The sequence below is a fragment of the Cyphomyrmex costatus genome, unplaced genomic scaffold, assembly GCF_001594065.2.
Source record: "Cyphomyrmex costatus isolate MS0001 unplaced genomic scaffold, Ccosl1.0 scaffold273, whole genome shotgun sequence".
Classification (NCBI taxonomy): domain Eukaryota; kingdom Metazoa; phylum Arthropoda; class Insecta; order Hymenoptera; family Formicidae; genus Cyphomyrmex; species Cyphomyrmex costatus.
In genome coordinates, this window is record NW_017276833.1 from 935,242 (window position 1) to 955,697 (window position 20,456).

Genomic DNA, 20,456 nt, shown 5'->3' on the forward strand with positions numbered 1-20,456 from the left:
GTTCGTAGTTGGCGCACTTCTCTCGCCCTGCCGTCCCCAAAATGTGAGAAGACACCAGCTGTTCAGTTGCGAAATTAACACGAAATGCACGAAAAGTTTCGTCCTGCCGAGAATGCCGACGTGGCTGGAGGTCCGTACGTAATTCATAGCCGACAAGATAATTGGGGCATGGCGATTGCACACACGCACACACACGCACACACACACATACACAAAAACGAGCGCACTCGAGGGAATTCGCGCGAGAACTCGACGCACGTAACATCTAACCGGTTCGCCTATGCATTTTCCAAGAAATCGCATGCTACGTGTTACTATTTATTCGCCCGATTCATTAACTCGCGTTGCGCTCGTCGTTATGCTTTATTACGCGTTAATTTCCCTTTGAGAAATGCACGGCGTTGGATTCCAACGCGAATATTTCGCAAATTGCTTGTACACAAATTAGTATAGCATAAGCGAAATAATATATAAATATTAAAAATTTCACAGATTTTACTTGTAGCGTCAAACGTACATATATCGTGTACAATAATTTTATAGAAATAGTTGGTAGACATGAATAATTTAATAGCGTTTGAATGAATCGAGAGTAAACAAGTTTTTGTTACAGTATTATTTTTACAGCGATAAGGTAAAGCATTATTTTAATAATAAAGTATTTTTGTTGCATTTCGCTTTATTAAGAATAATTATTAAATTTTTCAGGATTTTTGTCCAGAAAATGTCAGATTGAATAAAATGTACTGAATGGGTACTTTATACAAAATCGGTGTAGAAATTAAATAAATTATCAGAATTTTAGAATTTGTGAACCGGTAACTAAATACTCAATTGTACCGAAATTTTGTAAGTGTACTAGAAAGTAAAGCACCATAGCTAGAAATTGTGTAGGAAAATGCGCGACTTCGCAATTGATTATCATAATAGGAAATGCAATTCTCGAACGAGTGAACTTACAAGATAAAATAACGTGCGGAACGTTAGGATCTTCCAAGTTCCACCGGTCATTGTGAAATTCTGTATACGTGTGTGTGTGTGTGTGTGAAACTCTTTTAAAGACTCGTTTATCAGAATTTCGATAACATCCGTGGGTGTGTAAGCGTAGGAGGAGACGGGAGAGAGAGAGAGAGAGAGAGAGAGAGAGAGAGTGTGTAAACTTGCTTAAGGTTCCTGAACAAATTTTATTCCACAAAGTTCACGTTGCTCACATTCGCGCGAAAAAAGTAAATTAAATGTTAACAATCCTTACAAACATGAACGTATGGATTTTTCCATAATGGAAAGAATGGTTTCGCGGAAGTTTCGAAGGGTTTTGCAAAAAAAAAATGTGACTAAGAGTACAGATCTGAAGATAACTACCCATCAAATTAATTACGTTAATTAGGAATCTCAAGCATGACGAGAGCGATGCTGCGAAATTTTGACATTCTAACGATCACCTTGAGCGTCATAATTACTTTGATGGTTCAATAACATTGTTTTTAACTCTGTATATATCTATGAAAGCCAAGTTTTTTTTTAACCTTTACTTCTCTTTTATACTCGAGGAAATTGGAAGAGTGATTTTATTGAAGTACTTCCTCTAAATTGTTCTACGTTGACTTAGGACTGAATTACAAATTGAGAAGACTACTATTTTGGTATTAATATTCATTTTTGGCCGATTTCGCTCGATCTTAATACACGTTAATTGGAATCGGATTCTGTTCGAGGGGCATATCTTGTGAATCACTCGCTATTTCGTCAATCGATTTGAATTCGAACGACAGTTCAATCGATCGGCAATATTCATGGAGGTGCGCGCGTGTTACGTTATTACACGTCTATTCTCTTCCCGGTCAATGCTCTAGCCGATCTAGAACGGTGCGGTTAGAGCAAATCGAAGCGAAGTGTAAGAGCCGAATAGGTTGCTGCTCTCTGTACCGGGGAGAAAGTCGATTGGCTGCGTGCCAGCCACGTGCTGATAAAGAGATTACAAACAGGAGCAACGCCTCTGCGACGAACCTGCCGCGTGTTCAGATGGGAACAAGTTGCCGACGGTTTCACGTTCTGTGCATCTGCGATCATTTTGTATACAAATAAATTGAAAGATTCAAGGGCTCTTTTATACAGCGATAATCAATAACATTGAAAAGGGCGAAGTAAGAGTCGAATTACAATTAAAAATCTAAATTTCTCTGATAATTTATTCTAATATATTGCGAAGAATATCACGTAATTTTTAATTAAAGCGTTTAATTAAACGAATAAATTATCAGAGAAATTTAGATTTTTAATTGTAATTTGACTCTTACTTCGCCCTTTTTAATGTTATTGATTATCATTTTGTATATTTTATCCTTAAATAAATTTGTTATATACCTATAGACTTTTATGTCGAGTCTCGAAAACTTTAAATAGAGAACATTGGTATCCTGCGTTTATCATTCAAGATGGCTTTTTCAAAACTTAGCTGAACGATGCAACAGCGACACGATTTTTTTTGCATACCGCTTATGAATAATCGATTTCCATTCATAAGGTGATAGCATTTGAAAGGATGTGTTTAGTCTCGTCTTGGAATATAAAAAAAGTTATGAATTAATTTCATGCGGATATTTTACATAGAAAAGAATAATGATTGTCTCATATGCGCTAAATATACGACATACACGATATATAAATATAAAACAACGATAACATAATTTTCGTTAGAGATAAGAAAAGTATAAATATATATAATACAAATATATTATTTATAATATAACCATCAGTTTATAAATTATTGGGAGTACAAATTAGTTCGGTCCGTTTTCCAAAAGATGATGATCGCCTCCAAAGACAAGTAATTTTTTCGAGATGGAATTCGAAAATTGCCTGAGAGATGGGAAAAAGTACACGGAGAGAAGGATTTCTTAAAATTTACCCTGAAAATATAGTAATTATGGTACAATATATAATAAATTTAAAAATTTTTACCATGCACTTCAGTAAAATTAATTATATACTTATTTTATATTTTATTGTAGTTTTATTAATGAATGTGAGAGATTTACATAAAAATTCTTCGAAATATAATGTTGTCCCACGATTACCGTATTTTCAGGGTAAATTTTAAGATATAATTCTTTCCGTGTAATAGCCAGCGATGAACAATACTTTAATTAATCCGTTCATTCATTTTGTTTTGAAATAGGATGCATTTTTGACGACCACAAAAGACGGACCGAACTAAAATTTGTACATCTAATATTTAGATTAATACAGTGTTTATTATTTGAAACTTTAGGAAATAAATAAAAAATGAAATGAATTGTTTCATCACAACACGTCGGTATTTCTCGATATATTATGCAATAGTTAAAATACGAAAACAAATCTTATATTATATATTTTATCGTACATGAAAGCACCGAATGATCTCGCGCGATCGGTGCAGCGATTTTTTTTTCTCAGACGCAGCGCGACATCCATTGAGCGGGAGAAGCACATGGTTGGTCGCGCGCCAATAGCAGTTATGTTTATAACAACGTATGACAGATCCCCGCGGTATTCCGCCTCGTAACGGCGATGCTATGCACGAGCTATAGAACGTCCGTTGACGGAGAGAATCTTGGACGCGGTACGGTCGGATATTACGCGGACCTCTTCTCTCCGCTTGGCCGTCCGCCCGTGCGAGCGGATTCTTACCGCTTATTCGCGCGCGGTTATTCTTTTTCCGGCGGCCGTTCAGCTGCATTTCGCAAGTCACAGACGCGACACCGCGGCGGCGAATAATTAACGAGCGATCGTCGGCGATAAATCATTACGGCTCGGCGAGACGCTCGAATTGCGCTCATTCGCGGATCCGCGTAACGGTGAAAACGTATGCCGTCGTTCCGGCTAGACGCTTCGCACCATCGCGTGTACTACAAAATCTGAAAGTAGGTGTCCCCAGCCATTTGCATCCATAAACGTGTTAGGCTAGCAATGTTATGTTTAATGCGTTAATTGGAAAAGAATCGGCGGCTGCTGTAAAGTTAACGCGGCATTTTATTGAACGAAAACTTCTGCTCTTTCCTGAAATATTTTAATTTTTCCACATACTTTCCATCATTTTTTTCGATTATCTAAAAAAAAAAATGGAAGTGAAGGAGCAACACGGTTTACAAATTCGAACCTAAATTCAGTGACTCAGTTTATAAAAGAAACACCTACTGTGGTTTATGTTTTTTTTCTAAATTTTTTTTGTGATTCTGTCTTACAGTTCTATTCCAGCACTTTTCATAATTCCACAGTTTTACATAGAACAAAATCCTATTAGTGTAGTCGTAAAAGAGTATATGCTTTTTCTCAATACAATTCAACTAACAATACAACAATAGCTTTGTATTTCCGCTAAATTTTGTTTACGCTTAACGTTCTTGCAGCCTGGTGACAAGAAGAATAGGTATTTATTAAAACCGCCGTACGTATTCATTACGTGTTTATTATTCAGTGAGATGTTCCGCGAAGGAGATACAATGATATTAATCAAACACGGGTATCCTAATGGCTGTAATCTCAATAACAAACATGCTTGTAACGACATCATACAGAAGGGAAAATTAAAAGGATCTAACTGTGACTGGCAATAAGAATTCTATCCATTTCTTATTTGGTAATAGATATTCACATTTAACACTTTTTCTCAATGGGCGTAGTAAAAACGCTCGTTAATCTCGTCACGATCTTACGACTTCATTATTTAACGACCAGACGTTCCGCGAAAGCGATACGCCTCTCGAATGTCTCACTTTACGCGGAAAACCAAATGGCAGCCCGCCTTTGTCACCTTTGCCATTCAGGCTAATTTCGTAACCGGATCATTAATGATGCATACGCAGATTCATACACACAATTGGATGAGCTTCGTTACGTATTTCCTTTGTTCGTGTTTTTTGTCTTTACACGCCGTATTTGAGCCGGTACTATATAATATTTAGATACTGCACGTTAAACATTTAATAACACTTAAAGATTAATTAATATATATTTATAAGAATTATTCTACCCTTCTTATTTTTTCATGAACTTTTAACTTATTTTTTTCAATGCAAATGTAGAGTGTTATTATTATTGGAGTTCCTTATACAGTCGAGATTATTAACATGTTTTTAAGTGAATTTACTTCACTTCGAAATGTATTATTAAATTTTTCCCAAGTTTATAGTGTACGCTTTTTTTTTTTGCATCTGAGTGTATATTGTATGATGTATGTGTGTATTAAATTATATCTTTAGATATGCAATTGTATACTGAAACACAGTAAGTAATACGTAATAAATATACTATTCTTCGATAATTGTTGCAAAAAAATTTCATTTTTTGCATCTTCTATTCACACAAACTGATATTTTATAAATATTCAATAATCTGTTAATGTAAATAAAAAATAGAAGCATATACTAAAAATATAACTGCATTTATAAATTAATTGGAATTAATTGCTTTTGTATTTAAACAGAATAGAGTTTCGGAATGATTCTAAAGTGGTATATTCAGAACGTTATGAATTTGCAATTCTTTTCATTTCTCTGCAAACTATCTTTTAATTTTTCCCGTTGCAACACGTTGCAATTGTTGTAGTAACGTACGGCTGTTTCAGGCGCTTCGTGTCAGAATTTACCAAGTTACCAGATAATCTTGTACTGATAATTGGATTCGCGTGAATACTCGGATTTCACTTGTTTCGCGGTTGCGGAAAATGCGAATGAATTATTTACCTGCGACAAGCGACACGTCACTCCGACGGACAAATGCACCCCCGCTTCATGTTTTATTCACTACACCCGCTGCGCATTACGCGATATGAAGCGACTAGACGCTTAGGGATTGACATTCGCGCGCGGTTTCACAAGGTAGATTATGTTCAGGAGCACAATGACTAGCCATGTCGCAGAATGGCTTGCCTCACGGTATGAAAAATAGATAAGACCTCGTCTATAATTTTGCTACGAGTCCTTGTACCGATATTTTGATCAAATTTCTGACGTTCTAATCGATGTTGGATGATATCTTGATATCTGGTTTCTCTAAGAGGATTAATTATTATCTCATTGTTGTCAGAATTCTGATAAGGTTGTCAGTGAAAAGTTTTCATATGCCAATGTTTCGTAGCCCGTGTTCTTATATCTATTGTTAAGATCGTCTTAAGTGCCAGTCTTAAGATATCACATAAATCAATCACGAAGTTGTAGCATTTTTTTAAGACAGTACTTAAAATATCTTGAAAAAGAATGGCTTGCGAATATAAGCCTGAATTTTTCTCAAAGAATTTTGGTTATTAAAATCACAATTAAAAATATAAGAAAAATATTTTTTTAGGTAATTACTAATAATAATAAGACTTAAACTCACAAGGTTGCCACTATTAGAGCAAAAAATTAGCAAAAAAATAGCAAAAAAATGTGTTATTGGTCGCGTTTGATTGTGCTGAAGTGGCTGTGCCAGCTTAATAGACGTAAGGTTGCCACAAAACTGGAAATCAAGGAAAAAACAGGGAATTTTGCAAGACTTTCTGGAAAATTAAAATTCTTGAGGAGTCAATATACGTACACTAACGGTTTCCAAATTAGGATGAAAAAATACAAAAAATTTTGAAATATTGTTGAAAGTCAAGAAAAGTCGTGAAATTTTAACTAGAAATCCGAGAAAGTTATGGAATTTTAGGATGAGGAATTTGCGAACAATCCTGAATTAGATCATTAGTGTTTTCACTGTAAACTATATAGTTATAGATGTCTCTAAACCTCTAACTTGAAGGATTGTGTGGCAATGGCAAGTCCTGCTTTTTTGCGCCCCTTAATTACGTGATTTAGATTGAGCCGCAAGAATTTACCTAAGGCCATACGTCACACAGCCCCTAAGGTGTCCCGCTGCACTATTTCTGTCGCTTCGGGTGCCATGGTAAAAAGACGCGTGCACGCGTATTAATAGACTGACCGAAAGCGCGATGCATCCACCGGTGACGTCGCACGGACCATCGAAATTCAGCCAAAATCGACGCGCAAATTTGTCTTACACGACTTTCCTCGTACACGACGGAAGACGGCATAACACATGTTGCTGCGAGGTGAACCCCGGGAGGGGAAACCGCATGCTGCTCGGGAAATGCGCACTTTCCGCTTGCAAGTATAGTTACGCGAGAGTCGTATTTTCGAGGGAACTTGCCGACCGCGCGCGAATGATGTCGCTCGGATAAAGCCATCAGCGATATTTTATCCGTGCGGATTTAACGGAATCGTCTTCAAGGAAAAGTTACTAACGCCGTCGCTCATTTCTTTTGTTGCAGAATCACGAATATGGCGGGTACGGAGATGAACCACGTCGAAAAAGGTGAGTTATGCATACATTGTCGATTCGTTTGAAGAGAAAGTCCGACGTTTACGTTTTCGAAATTATAATTGCGGGTAATTACACGTGCATCAAACGTGTTCTGTGAATAAAGAGAATGGGAAATAAAAAATGTGAAATTATGGGTAAATAATCTGTGACTTTTTACTTTTCTCATATCTGTTTATATCTGAGAAATTACACTTATAATAATGTACTAAAAATTATGGAATGGTTAGAAAAATACTTCTATCGATTGGTCTACACATTGAAATTGATAGAACTTTAATATCGAATGAACTACTTATCGTTGCGAAAAATTGATCAATATGCAGAAAGCGGAAGTCTACAATACCTTTTTACATAGAATGTGATTAGTGACTTTGAGTGGAATTATTGTATTTAATTAATGTTTTGATTAATGATTAATAGTGACTTTTATTACCGTCATCTTGAGTCGCTCGATATGATATCGTCATATTGTAGACCATTAATTTTTGCAACACTTTTGATTGAACAATGACTTTCGCGATTGATGGCGCCATTCGATCGTCTTGTAAGTCTCATTGGTCACTTAATATTGTCCAAACAAGTTGAAATCAGTCAATGCAATTCGCTCGTTCTATCGTTCTCAGCTGTTGGTATAATTTCATACATAGCATAACTTTTAAAAATATACATTAATTCTTTCAGATCGCACTTTATTTAAACTATTTTTTTTTTTTTACTTATATTAATTATATTTTACATTACACGATTCTTCAAAATTATATTTGCTCTTTATTTCCAATGAAAATGCAAATGCGCTCAGAAATACGTTCTTATTTGTGCACTATTATATCAATGACACGCCATTAAGAGAATCTCAAGCGTGGAATTGGATGCCTGATAAGCGCCAAGATGCGTTATACACCTCGCGACAGCGAAAATTAATTAAAACGCAGCCGGTTGTCACGAAGTTTGACCCTATTGCTGCTATCCTATAGTCCAAATCTAATAATAAAAAGTTAAGTTGAGCATTAAGCATGATTCAATCCAGCAGGAGCAATCCGATAGCGAGTGATATCTACTGCACGAACTCACGATAACTTCTGAGTAAAGTGAATTCGAGCTGGCGAATCATTGAACGGTCACAGATGCAGATATCAGATATTAGATGTTATAGATAAGCAAGAATCGAGAACGGTACGGCAATACGATATTAAATTTATTATTTTTTTTTCTTCATTTTTGCGAGTTCTATATTTTTATAAAATTTCAAAATCTACGATCTTTATCTTCGCGACCGGGAGAGAAAGAGAGAAAAATACATCTCTTCGTGCACTTCAATCTTTTCAAACTTTAGACTTCTTTTTAGAAGTATTACTGAGAGAGACGTTGAAGCATTATATTGCAGACGTATTTTCTTCATCCATCTCGAGATATCCTACGAATAATAAGTCGTATCGCAAACATGAGAACTTGATACAAATAAGTTTCGATAACGACGATCGTCACAAGTGGTAATTCAATTTGTATCGATCCATGCAATTGGATATTCCATGCCATTAGACGATGCAACAACGGCAACGGCATTCTCGCCGTTTCGCTCGTGGAAAAATTACGGCGATTGATTTTTTACGTTGGATGCAAGTCACGAGGAAGAGATGTATACATACTAATATCAACTGTGAAAAATGTATCGCGCGGTGTCCATCACCGTTCGGTTGCTTCGCTATACAACGCGTGAGCATGTCAAATCTCGGCTGGAGATTACCTCGCTTTTTCCCTCAGCCGAGAACGCGAGATGCCTATCTTTCCATTCTTGACGTCATAATCCGTTACAATGTATGATGCACGTGTACGAATCCACGTACTCCGTAATATCAAAAATATTTTTTGAATCGCGATTTTTCTATAAAATGCGCCTACTTCCATTTATATATTTCGTACAATATCCTTTACAATGATAGAATTACATGCTACTATATAATAAATTAGTTCGCCAATATCGAGAATATAACAAAGTTTGACATTTTAATTTCACGGGTATATGACAGTGATGTAGACGCTACTGATATAATTTATACGTACGAGTCTGCAGAATTTGATTTCCTTTTTTCTTCAATTCAAGTGTAAAAACAAAAGCCGGGATAATATTTTTCTAGTTTCAACGAGGGCGCGATCAATTCGATTTTTGCGCGACGTCAGCAAGACGTCCGGCGCTGCAGTCAACGAAGAATGAATTATTATTGGCGAACTAGTTTTTTTTTTTTGCGAATTCGGCGATAATCCAGGTCTCATTTTCGAGCGGACTTTCCCGTAATTGAATTTTCAAATAATTGGAGCGCCTTTCAACGAAGACGAATGATAGAAATTCATGATTTTATCAGTCGTGCACTTACGGGCGAATTTCATTAAAGCTCTTCTGTACCGTTCACTGGAATAATACGTATTCAATTATTGTTTCAGAGAAGACAATAATAAACCGAACCACGTTCTCCTCTTCACAATTATCAATCCAGTTTACCCCATCACTGTGGTAAGTCCTTCACTTCAATTTATTAACGCTAGTGCGATTAAATCTTTTCTCTTTTTTTTTTTTTTTTTCTTTGTATACGTTTATAATTTTGCAAAATTCAAGTCACATAATTAATCTTTTAACATACATCTGTAAAGCTGTTGTGCGTAAAAAAATAATACAATTCATAAATTATGTATTTCATTCTCGAAAATTAAATCTTTTAATATTTAAAACGTATAGCATGAGAAAAAACTGTAGCGTTCATAATATATGTCTCAATGCAGAACAACCGTTATACGTGCAGTGCGTTTCTTTTTTTTTTTTTTTTCTTCTATTAGGTATATATATTAACTCGGTGCAGAAAAGTCGGCGCGAAAAAGTGGCGCAATTCTGCGACGCGGACTATAACGGGAATTGAAAATATTGAAGCCAAAGCCCGCAGAGAACAAAAGTTGGCAGCACGTCAGCCTCGTAGATTTCACAGGCCGTCGCACTGCATTTTATTTCTGTTTTGCGCCAATAATAGATGAGCTTTGAGCTCTCTCCCGCCGTTTCTCTCCCTCGCCCGCGCCCGGCGCGCGCTCGGGTCGATGTCATTCGACATTGTTTGCGCTGCTTCTGTTTAAGCGCTCACATAGTTATCCGCTCGCACAGAGCTCGTTTTTCTTACGTCTCTCTCTCTCGCGCGCGATTGAACCACTAATTAAAGAGACGACTGAAGGCTTCTTGCCCGCGCGATAACCGAATGTGCTAACAATACTGCGTTACTGTCCGAGTGTCTACATTGCAGTGCGAACACAATGCCGTTTTTGCTTTTGTGTTGCGAAACCTTCCCGATTCTATCATCTTAAATTTTGTCTTTATTATTGATAACAAAGTATAGTTATCTTACCATGAAGATGAAAGTAGAGAGATTATATAATATAATAATCTCTCTCTATTTACAGCTGCATAATAATGTCGTTAGTTGTATGAATTTTGCGGCGAGTTAAAAAAGCTAATGCCGAAAATTTCAAACTGTGAAAGATACAAAAGGGTGTACCCTATTAATATTTATTATATAGAAAAGACTGGCGTTGTTTGTGGTCGGGCAATTTATATCTTTAATACGCCGTAAAATGAGCAAAAATTTCGTGACGTGTACCAAGCACTCGTTAATTTCGAGTCCGCTGAAACGTGACTTCATATTCTATTAACGGCTCATCTTCTCAATTTAATTAAAAGCTCATATAGCTAGAGCTTCCTCGAAGGTTTAAACTCTCGAGCATGCCTTTACCTCTTTCTCCGTCCTCATTTTCATTCTCTCCTTTTCTTTGTTTTTCAACAGCGCAATTATTCGTTCAACATTTTGCAGTTTCACTTCGTCTTGACATTTACAAATGAATTGTCATATCCGCTATCCATTAAAATGAATTAATCGGCGTGCGTTTTGCCTTTTCGTCTCGCGAATTATTTTTTAATTCTCTCTCTTTTTGCAAGGGTTTCTGTATATTCAATCAGCAAATGCATCGATCGATATTTCATTTTGCTCGAAAACATATGGCACTGCCGACTCGATTTCCGGCTTTTTCATCCGCTAGACAAACATTTATCTAGGTAGAATGTTTCGCATGGCATATACGTGTATTTTACTGGACACGATCTGCGGGCATTAATTGGAAAACCGTTATTTTGATAAAACGTACTAAATTTAAGAAATTTTTACTTCGGGGCGCGCAATCAAACCTCCCTGAACGTGTATATCAACTTGACAGTTGCAGTTGGAAGTAGTCGATGTAAATCTGGATTATATGCGCTGGTACTGCCAATATATTTCCCCGACACATGGTTGGCGTTATAAGCGAACTTTCATGAGGTGCAAGGCAAATTGAACTAAATGTTATACTTGTGGTGGAATTTCTTGGATAGAGTCGGTATCTTTCGATACTATAACGTATGGTATATATAATCGCCGAACAATTTATATTTGTCATCGTGACATTTATTAATCCTATTATTGAATTATATTATTCTGTTGGCTTATCTAGCACAAGTTACTGGCGATTGTGGTGAGCATAAAATCTAGGAATGCTAAAAAAATTTTTAAAAATTTCTATTTTTATTCTATAAAAGTTATTTAACTTATAAAAATATCCAAAAACGACATTAAAACGTGAAACGATACATAATTAAACGTATAGATGAAATTTTTTAATATCCACAGAAGTATTATTATTATTATTTGTTAAATAAGTATATCCCGTACATGTTTGTGAACTATTTATAATGGGATCTCTGTAATGTTACACCTGTCGATGTAATCTTGCTCCATCAAGATGTTGTCTGAGATCGTAAAACGAAACCGAAGTGTATTTCACAACTTACATTAATCACAGAGATGTGACGTTAATTTGAGATATCGCGATACAATATTGCGGGTGTGTCGCCACATGGTTGCCAATATTTCGCACCTAAAGTGGTGCTGATGGCGATAGGGCGCGTAAGACAGTGCACCTCGTGTCTACTTTATCGCGATGCATCGCGAATAGATAAACGTCATATGCAGTTAACGATGTATTCCGCGAATCACATCGTAACGAAGCGGAGATAATTCTGAGTGACACATATTTTATTTTCAGATTGTCGTATTAAATGTAATTCATTTTTATATGACTTCATCCTTTATAATGACAATTTATCTGATCCATTTACAAAATTAATATTGAAATTTTTTTAAAACCTAATATTACAACATACAATATTTTAGTATATCTGAAATACGAAGCTAGTGTTTTTATTCCTTATGTTGAATTAAAACTTCCTAAGAAAATTGCAATACATCATAGTTTTGTTACTTGAACATTTTTTTTACAAGGAAAACTTATAATAGTGTATCTATCTTAGGATATTATTCACAAGCTAAAACTAGAATGTGAAGTAGTTTTTTATTCATAATAGCCATACATTTTCTAGACGTAATACGTGTAACAGATTGAGTCTAAATGCGATGATTATAATGGGGTGGAGTTGGCTAAGCTGTGTGAAGCTGGCGTATCATTTGATGGAAACTCAAAAAATATTGAGTTTTGAATATATTTTCAATAATTCTATAGTTTCTGATAGATAAAACTAATAGTTCAACCCTCTAAAGTGGAAAAAAAGCGAAAGTACAAATTGAGACGCCAGATCCACATAGCGTCTCACTTTGTCCTAAGCAAGTTTTGACCACAAATTCTTGTAGGATTTTGAAAAACAAACAGTTCTACATGAGTTTTAGGAAAAGTTCTGGCGATAAGTAATGTTATTTTCAATTTTTAATAATATTTTATCCCAAAAATTCAATTTTCAGCAATAAAAATGAGACACTGTCCAATTCTCGACAGTTCTGAGTTGGTCTCATTTTTATTAATTATAAATATATTTTATAAAAATAAGGTCATTAAAATGAATATTTATATGTGTATCTCATAACCGATATATGTATAATATTTTAAACATTGATTATAATTCGATCGGAGTCGAAATGTTTGTTTTTATTTATTTTTGTTAAATTAAACGAATTTATTAAGTTCGCAGCCCTTCTTCTGTATCATTATTTATTTTTATTGAGTCTTCTTACTTACAATATATTTTATTTTAAATTTATATCTAACGCAGCTGTATGTTTATTCCATGTTATCTACGTTGAGTTGTGTACATAAATATATGTTTTGTGTGTCTATGCGTTTAGCGACTTGTTACATAGAATGTAGAAATAAATGTTCACACGCTTTGGCTTTGGCAATAACATACATGATGATATGCTGCGGCAGTCTGCAGGATTTAGATTAATGAAGTAGTTATTTCAAGACTCGATTCCTACTCGGAATTCGTAACGTGATCTCGACCTATGTTTCTAACAATCTAGTAAAGTCGATCGTAAATATAAAAAGTTGTTTCGCAGCGTATTATATCTCTTTATATAACGAATTATATTAATAATCTGAACTAAGGATAATATACTAAAGTAATGTAAATTAATAGAAAATTTCAGCAGCAAACCGAGTATTCAGTATTGATTCAAAGTTAATAGTCGTAATATTTACAGTATTAATCGTGATATGAAACAATGCCTTTTATCGTTCAAATTTAACATTTTCGAATAAATTGAGATAAATTGTTCTTTATCACGGTATAATATTTAATTACTCGGAAAATCACGGTACAGTTTATATTAATTCGTATTTCATTGTTATTACAGTTTTGTTTATTTTCACTGTTGAAAAGAAGTGAACGGTGAAGCGCATACACGTATCCCATAAAAAGTGTTGAATGCCATTCTGGGGAACAATAAAATTGTCTGGTGACGAAGTGTGCTATAAAATCAGCGTTGCCCAAATCTTTCTCGTCGCATGTAAAAAAAAAAAACGTGACATTTTTATAGTGAACCATTGAAGCTTTAAAAACCTATTCCGCTTTTGGGGAAAAAGCATGTGCTCTCATTAAAAAAGATAAATGGGACCAAGTATTGCTATAGAATTTAAAAATAATCTCACAGAAAAATATAATTTCATATTAATCTTAAATTTTTTTATATTAAATATTTTAATTAATTTGTTAAAAACAGGACATTATGTGAATATCTGTTTATATACGAAGAAGTTTTGACGTGAAATCGCGTCTCACAATTCAGATTTAAAATGTGTATTACGACAGTTCAAGATGTATCAGATTAACTTTAGGGTTTTAAAAATCTCCTGGGAGATTCTTCTTCCGCGAGCGGAAACTTTTCAGCATCCTGTTCTTGCTTTTCGGGCAACTTCAGATCATATCTTTAGTCTAAATAAGTTCAGTCCGACAGTTCGGGGGAAATGTTTCGTCGAGTTATCATATCGTATACCGTGCGCGACGTTCGTGAGCTTTACGCGTAAATTTGCATCTTATCATCACAGTTGCTCCACGGTTTGCACTCGCGTTTGGATAAATTTCGGTTAGCAAACTTGGTGATGGCGGACATGTCCTCCCGAGATGGAGGCTCGCCTCCCTAGGAACGACACGTGGAATTATATTCCCACATGAGAGACGACGCGGTGCAAAGTTTCACACCGATTTCGGAGTGCAATACGCACGTGAACGTCTAGCGCTTTTAATGTTTGCGACCTACTTTCCTTGTCTCCGGAGAGAAAGCCTACATCGTCGTCGTCGTCTTCCTTACACCATATATTTACTACCAATTCAAAACTGACTCGCATCCGAAATTTCTTCGAGACGAGTGCAAGTAGTCGCTAGAATTTCGATCGCATCTTTTTCTTATCGCGTTAGGTATGTATGTCAAAGTTTTCCTTCACCTTAAGTGAGACGAATTAACTGACAATGAGTTTCCGGAGAACGTCCGTTACGGAGTATTATCCGAAGAAGAATATAGAAATCTATGACAATGCTTGGCAGTTACAACATTTACGTCTTGAGAGTGTTATTCATTTATTTTACTTTATGCTAGATTCTAGAACATTCTGTTAATATAAAAAAATAAAATGTTAATTTTAACTCAAAGACGTTGAGGGGATTTTCTGAGACGTGCAAAAATGTTAATATTAACATTTTTGTACGTTTCAGAAAATCCCCTCAACGCCTTTGAGTTAAAATTAACATTTTATTTTTTACAGTGTTCCAAGTAGCACTTTTCACAATTCTATAGTTTGTCAGCAAAACAAAAAGACATTCCGCATTTTTTACATTAAACCAATGAAAAATCAAAAAGTATCGCGCTAACTTTGCTATTCGATGATTTGTTTTCATAAATTTGCCTCTGTCTTATACTACTTTCTGTTTATTTTGATCTCCAAAAGAAAGATCCTGCTCGCATTTCATTTGAATTGCGTCTACACATCCGGAAATTCTATATACCTACTAGCTGTTGAAAAATTTATACAAATGATAGATTGTTGAAGTGAGTCGAGGATCCGACTCGTTAGTGCAACATTTTTCCGTTTGAATAGAGATACTGTTCCACGCGCATAAAGCGGGTTTATTCTCGATGTCATTATTTTAAGATGCTCATTCGTCTTATAGTCCTCGCACGATTAATCGTGATATTTTGAGCGCCGATTCCACCGTAGCGTAATGCCCCGCAATGTCTTATAATATTACATTCTATCGAGAATAAATTTGCATGCACGACGTACAGATGCGTCACACTAATTCAGCACGGCTGTGCTCTTCTGAAAAGTATTCCGATGCAATGTGTTTATAATCCAGGAATGTCGTTGGTATATATAAGGAATGATTTATCTCGGAAATCCGTCGATTCATCTTTCGCGATGCCGCGAGAAAAAGTAGCATATTTTTCTTCTTTTTTTATGATGGCGATTTTTTCCATGTAATTAAATCTATTACGTGTAATGGAAATATTACAATCTCCATTTAACTGCAATTATATAATTAAAAAAAAACACGTTATTTTCTAATAAATAGACACGTAGTTTTTAGACGAATTTGTGCATATTTCGTAAATAAAGGATATAAATGTATCGAAATACGCAAATTATTTTAATGTGCAAATTATTTATTAAATAATTAATAATTATTACTGAACTATTTGGACATTAACCACGCTGTTAAAATGATGCAGATTTTGCGTTGTACAATTTAAATAGAAATTTAATCGCGCGATCCAATTTCTGGGGGAGAGGGGCAGGTAATATTATCGCTTGCTTTCGATAATTGCATTAAACTGCCCTCGAGAATGTATATACGGCACTGCAGTTATGTTATTGTTATCGAATATTTAACCGCATGTTTTCATTTTGTTTGTTAACATTTACACTGCATTGTGTGAAATTGGTAGGTTCGAGTCATAGTTCTGTGGCTCAATTTTGATGAATTAATTTTTCATAAAACTATTTTTGTCGAATTGTCGGGAAAACATTAAAGTTATTTCTGTGTCATCAATGTATAAAGGATTAAGATACTTGGCATTGTTTTAATTTTTTTTATATAAAATTTTGAAAAATCATTTTTTAGAGAGAAAGATGAGATATATTTTTTTATTTATTCCATTTTATTATCTTTTTTTATAACATTCTCTCTTTCAAAATTTTATATACTCCGAAGAAAAATATTTATTTTTTCTTCTCATTAAATTCAGTACACTATTTATGTTGCATATTGGATGGTAAGTATATATATATATTTTTGATAATCAATGAAAAAAGCTATTCTAAAGTTAGAAAGTCGTACCCGTAGTCCCAGTTTAATTTGAAAATTCAATTAACGCCCTGAAAGGATGTGTGGCTCTTATAGCAAGGGTTTCTTGACTTGTAGTAAATATAGCGTACCCAGACCAGACCTGTACTTCTGTACATGCGTTGTAATCCAAGTCATTCTAATTGTGTCGCGGGCTTGCTTGTCTAGGCACATTGTATTGTGTCTAAGTGATACAACAATAGTCATTTCAGAGGATTGCTCCCATTATTCTGCAAACACTCTGAGTAGCTCTTATCTCAAATTTAGTTTAATATACACAAAATGCGTAATCCTCTTTAATAGAGATTTTTTCGAGTTTTACTTTGACACGTATTATAATAATATATAAATTAGCAAAATCCCTTGAGTAATATTTCCGAATAACTAATCTCCTTTCAAGAATTTTACTTACTCCGCTTCTAATTTGAATATTTTAATGACATTCTTTGTTCTACAAGTTTTTTCTGCGCATCGCTTAATGGTTTTTCCGGCTTTATTATGATAAGGTTCTAATGTTTCGTTACGCGACATTACGATCTATTTTTCATGTTACTATTAACTTCGCTGTATTAATTTTTTTACACATGTCTGTCATGATGGGATTAACGCATGCCATTAAAAAATAAACTGTCGTTGGTGAGAGCATTTCAAAAATCGAAAGTATTTTAATGGTTCTCAGTGTCGTATTTTCGGGTCAGTTTTCCAACAACAGTTTGAAAGTATTCGAGACAAGCAAAAAGAAAAACGTCACGAATGTTAGGCTCTAATGCTTTCACATTTCCTCGCTCTCTTGTCCGACTTATTTTTCTGCAAACAGCTCTTGTCGAGATATTTCTAACATGAGTTGTATTTTAATGCACGAGACACCAATTTGCAAAAATATAATAACTATCTGTATAACTTTGTTTTAATAAATTGTCTTATATCTTCGTAGTGTTTTTTTCTAAATTAAACTTTATTTAAGTTCTGAAATAGTAATTTTTAATATATAATAATTTAGAGTGAAATTTCATTTCTTTAAATAATGTACGAAATAAATAAATACATATATTACAAATGTTAAAGAGAAGAATTATACAGCTGTTGTAAATATATTACAGAAGATAATAAACTCAATATTAATGTAACATATATTATAATATGCATTATTGTACTGTATAAAATCTGAAATATAATTCAGATAGCATAATATAAATTGTATCGCGCGACAGAAATTATTTCAAATGCAAAGATATTCATTCGCGATAAATCATTAAGAGGACACGCTCGAGCACGAGCGCGAGTGAGAAAATCACAATGCTTTTCGCATATAGCGTATTCAAATGGACGAGTCTGATGGTCGTGCCATCGTAAATCAATCGCAGCTAGCGGGAATAATTCATCGGTTAATTCTGATCCAGCGAGTCTCGATCGAATTTCGTAGCTGATTGTTCTGATTGGCAGTGTCGAGCGAAGCTGCTTTTCTGCACCGGCTCTCGATTTACGCAATTCCATTGGGTTGGCGCATGCGCAATTTCTAAAGTGGATAATTTGAGGCGTATGCAAAACCTATTGTTGAATTTATACTTTCACGTCAATATTGCGAATATCGTAGATAAATATAATACGTTTTTTCGTTCTTTAACATTTTTTTTAATTACAGATATATTATTACATTTCTATAATTTCATGGTCTATTCGGGTATGTTAAGTTAGCACCCCAACTATAGTACTCAGGAGTTCTGATTAGAGCTCCCACTTCCTTTTGACGAAACGAAGAGTTCCCTATAGTTAATAACAAGAGTTCCGCTCAATAAACATTTTTTTTACACTTTTTAAAAATGGGGTGCTAACTTTTTATCGAATTTCGAGGTGGAATAGTTCTGAGCGGCTTAATAGCTTCAATTTGCGATTGCCTAGAGTTCCTGATATGTAAAAAAAATTTTCGAATAATAAAAAAAAAATAAAAATTTTTGAAAAATTAATTTTTAGATACAATAGTTCTGATGATAATTCCTGCTTCTTTTGACGATACCAAGAGTTCTCTATGATTTTTAATGACATATGCGCTTAATAATCATTTTTTAATAATTTTTTAAGAATAGGGTGCTAACTTTTTAACGAAATTCAAGGTCGCATAGTTCTGATCAGCTTAACAGAAGTATTTTGTGAATACCTAGAGTTCTTGATACATAAAAAACATTTTTGAAGAATAAAGTTTTAAAAAAATAGTAGAAATTTTTGACAAGAAGATCAACAATTTTTAAGTGAGTATATCTCGGAAACCGCTGGTCCAATCGCTTTGAGCCCTAATACTTTTCGACAGAACTCGCCGAGAGCTGTCCAGAACTCTGATCAGAACTATTCGGTACTCCCAAAAAATTTTCCGACGTGGGACGTGGAAAAAAATTTTTGTTCAAAAATTTTTTGGGAGTACCGAGTAGTTCTGATCAAAGTTTTGGACAGTTCTCGACGAGTTCTGTCGAAAAGTATCAGGGCTCAAAGTGATTGGACCAACGGTTTCTGAGATATACTCACTTTAAAAATTGTATGATTTTACAAATGTAACAAATGTCGCTGTATCTTACAAACCGTTGGTTCAATCGCTTTTTCACCTTACAGTTTTCGATAGAATTCGTCCAGAACTATACGAAACGCTACTCAGAACTACTCGGTACTCTCAAAAAATTTTCCGACGTGGGACCTCGAAAAAATTTAAAGTCAAAATTTTTTGGGAGTACCGAGTAGTTCTGATCGGAGTTCTGGACAGTTCTCGGCGAGTTCTGTCGAAAAGTATTAGGGCTCAAAGCGATTGGACCAGCGGTTTCCGAGATATACTCACTTAAAAATTGTTGATCTTCTGACAAATGTCGCTGTATCTTGCAAACCGTTGGTCTAATCGCTTTTTCACCTTACAGTTTTCGATAGAACTCGTCGAGAACTATACGAAACGCTACTCAGAACTATTCGGTACTCTCAAAAAATTTTCCGACGTGGGACTCCGAAAAAATTTGAAGACAAAATTTTTTGGGGTACCGAGTAGTTCTGATCGGTGTTCTGGACAGCTCTCGGCGAGTTCTGTCGAAAAGTATTAGGGCTCAAAGCGATTGGACCAGCGGTTTCCGAGATATACTCACTTTAAAAATTGTTGATCTTCTTGCAAATGTCGCTGTATCTTGCAAACCGTTGGTCTAATCGCTTTTTCACCTTACAGTTTTCGATAGAACTCGTCGAGAACTATACGAAGCGCTACTCAGAACTATTCGGTACTCTCAACAAATTTTCCTACGTGGGACCCCGAAAAAATTTGAAGTTATAATTTTTTGGGAGTACCGAGTAGTTCTGATCGGAGTTCTGGACAGCTCTCGGCGAGTTCTGTCGAAAAGTATTAGGGCTCAAAGCGATTGGACCAGCGGTTTCCGAGATATACTCACTT

The 20,456-nt window shown here is 35.0% G+C and overlaps 1 protein-coding gene across 2 annotated transcripts in view; it reads left to right on the forward strand.

The window, feature by feature from the left end:
* The window catches only part of sm (heterogeneous nuclear ribonucleoprotein L), a 173,938-nt gene that overhangs the window by 20,169 nt on the left and 133,313 nt on the right, over window positions 1-20,456 (forward strand). For both annotated transcript variants that reach the window (XM_018540945.1, XM_018540946.1), the window contains exons 2-3: window positions 7,295-7,338; window positions 9,787-9,856. In XM_018540945.1, coding sequence (XP_018396447.1) covers window positions 7,295-7,338; window positions 9,787-9,856 — 114 coding nt within the window. The remainder of the gene's footprint in view (window positions 1-7,294; window positions 7,339-9,786; window positions 9,857-20,456) is intronic.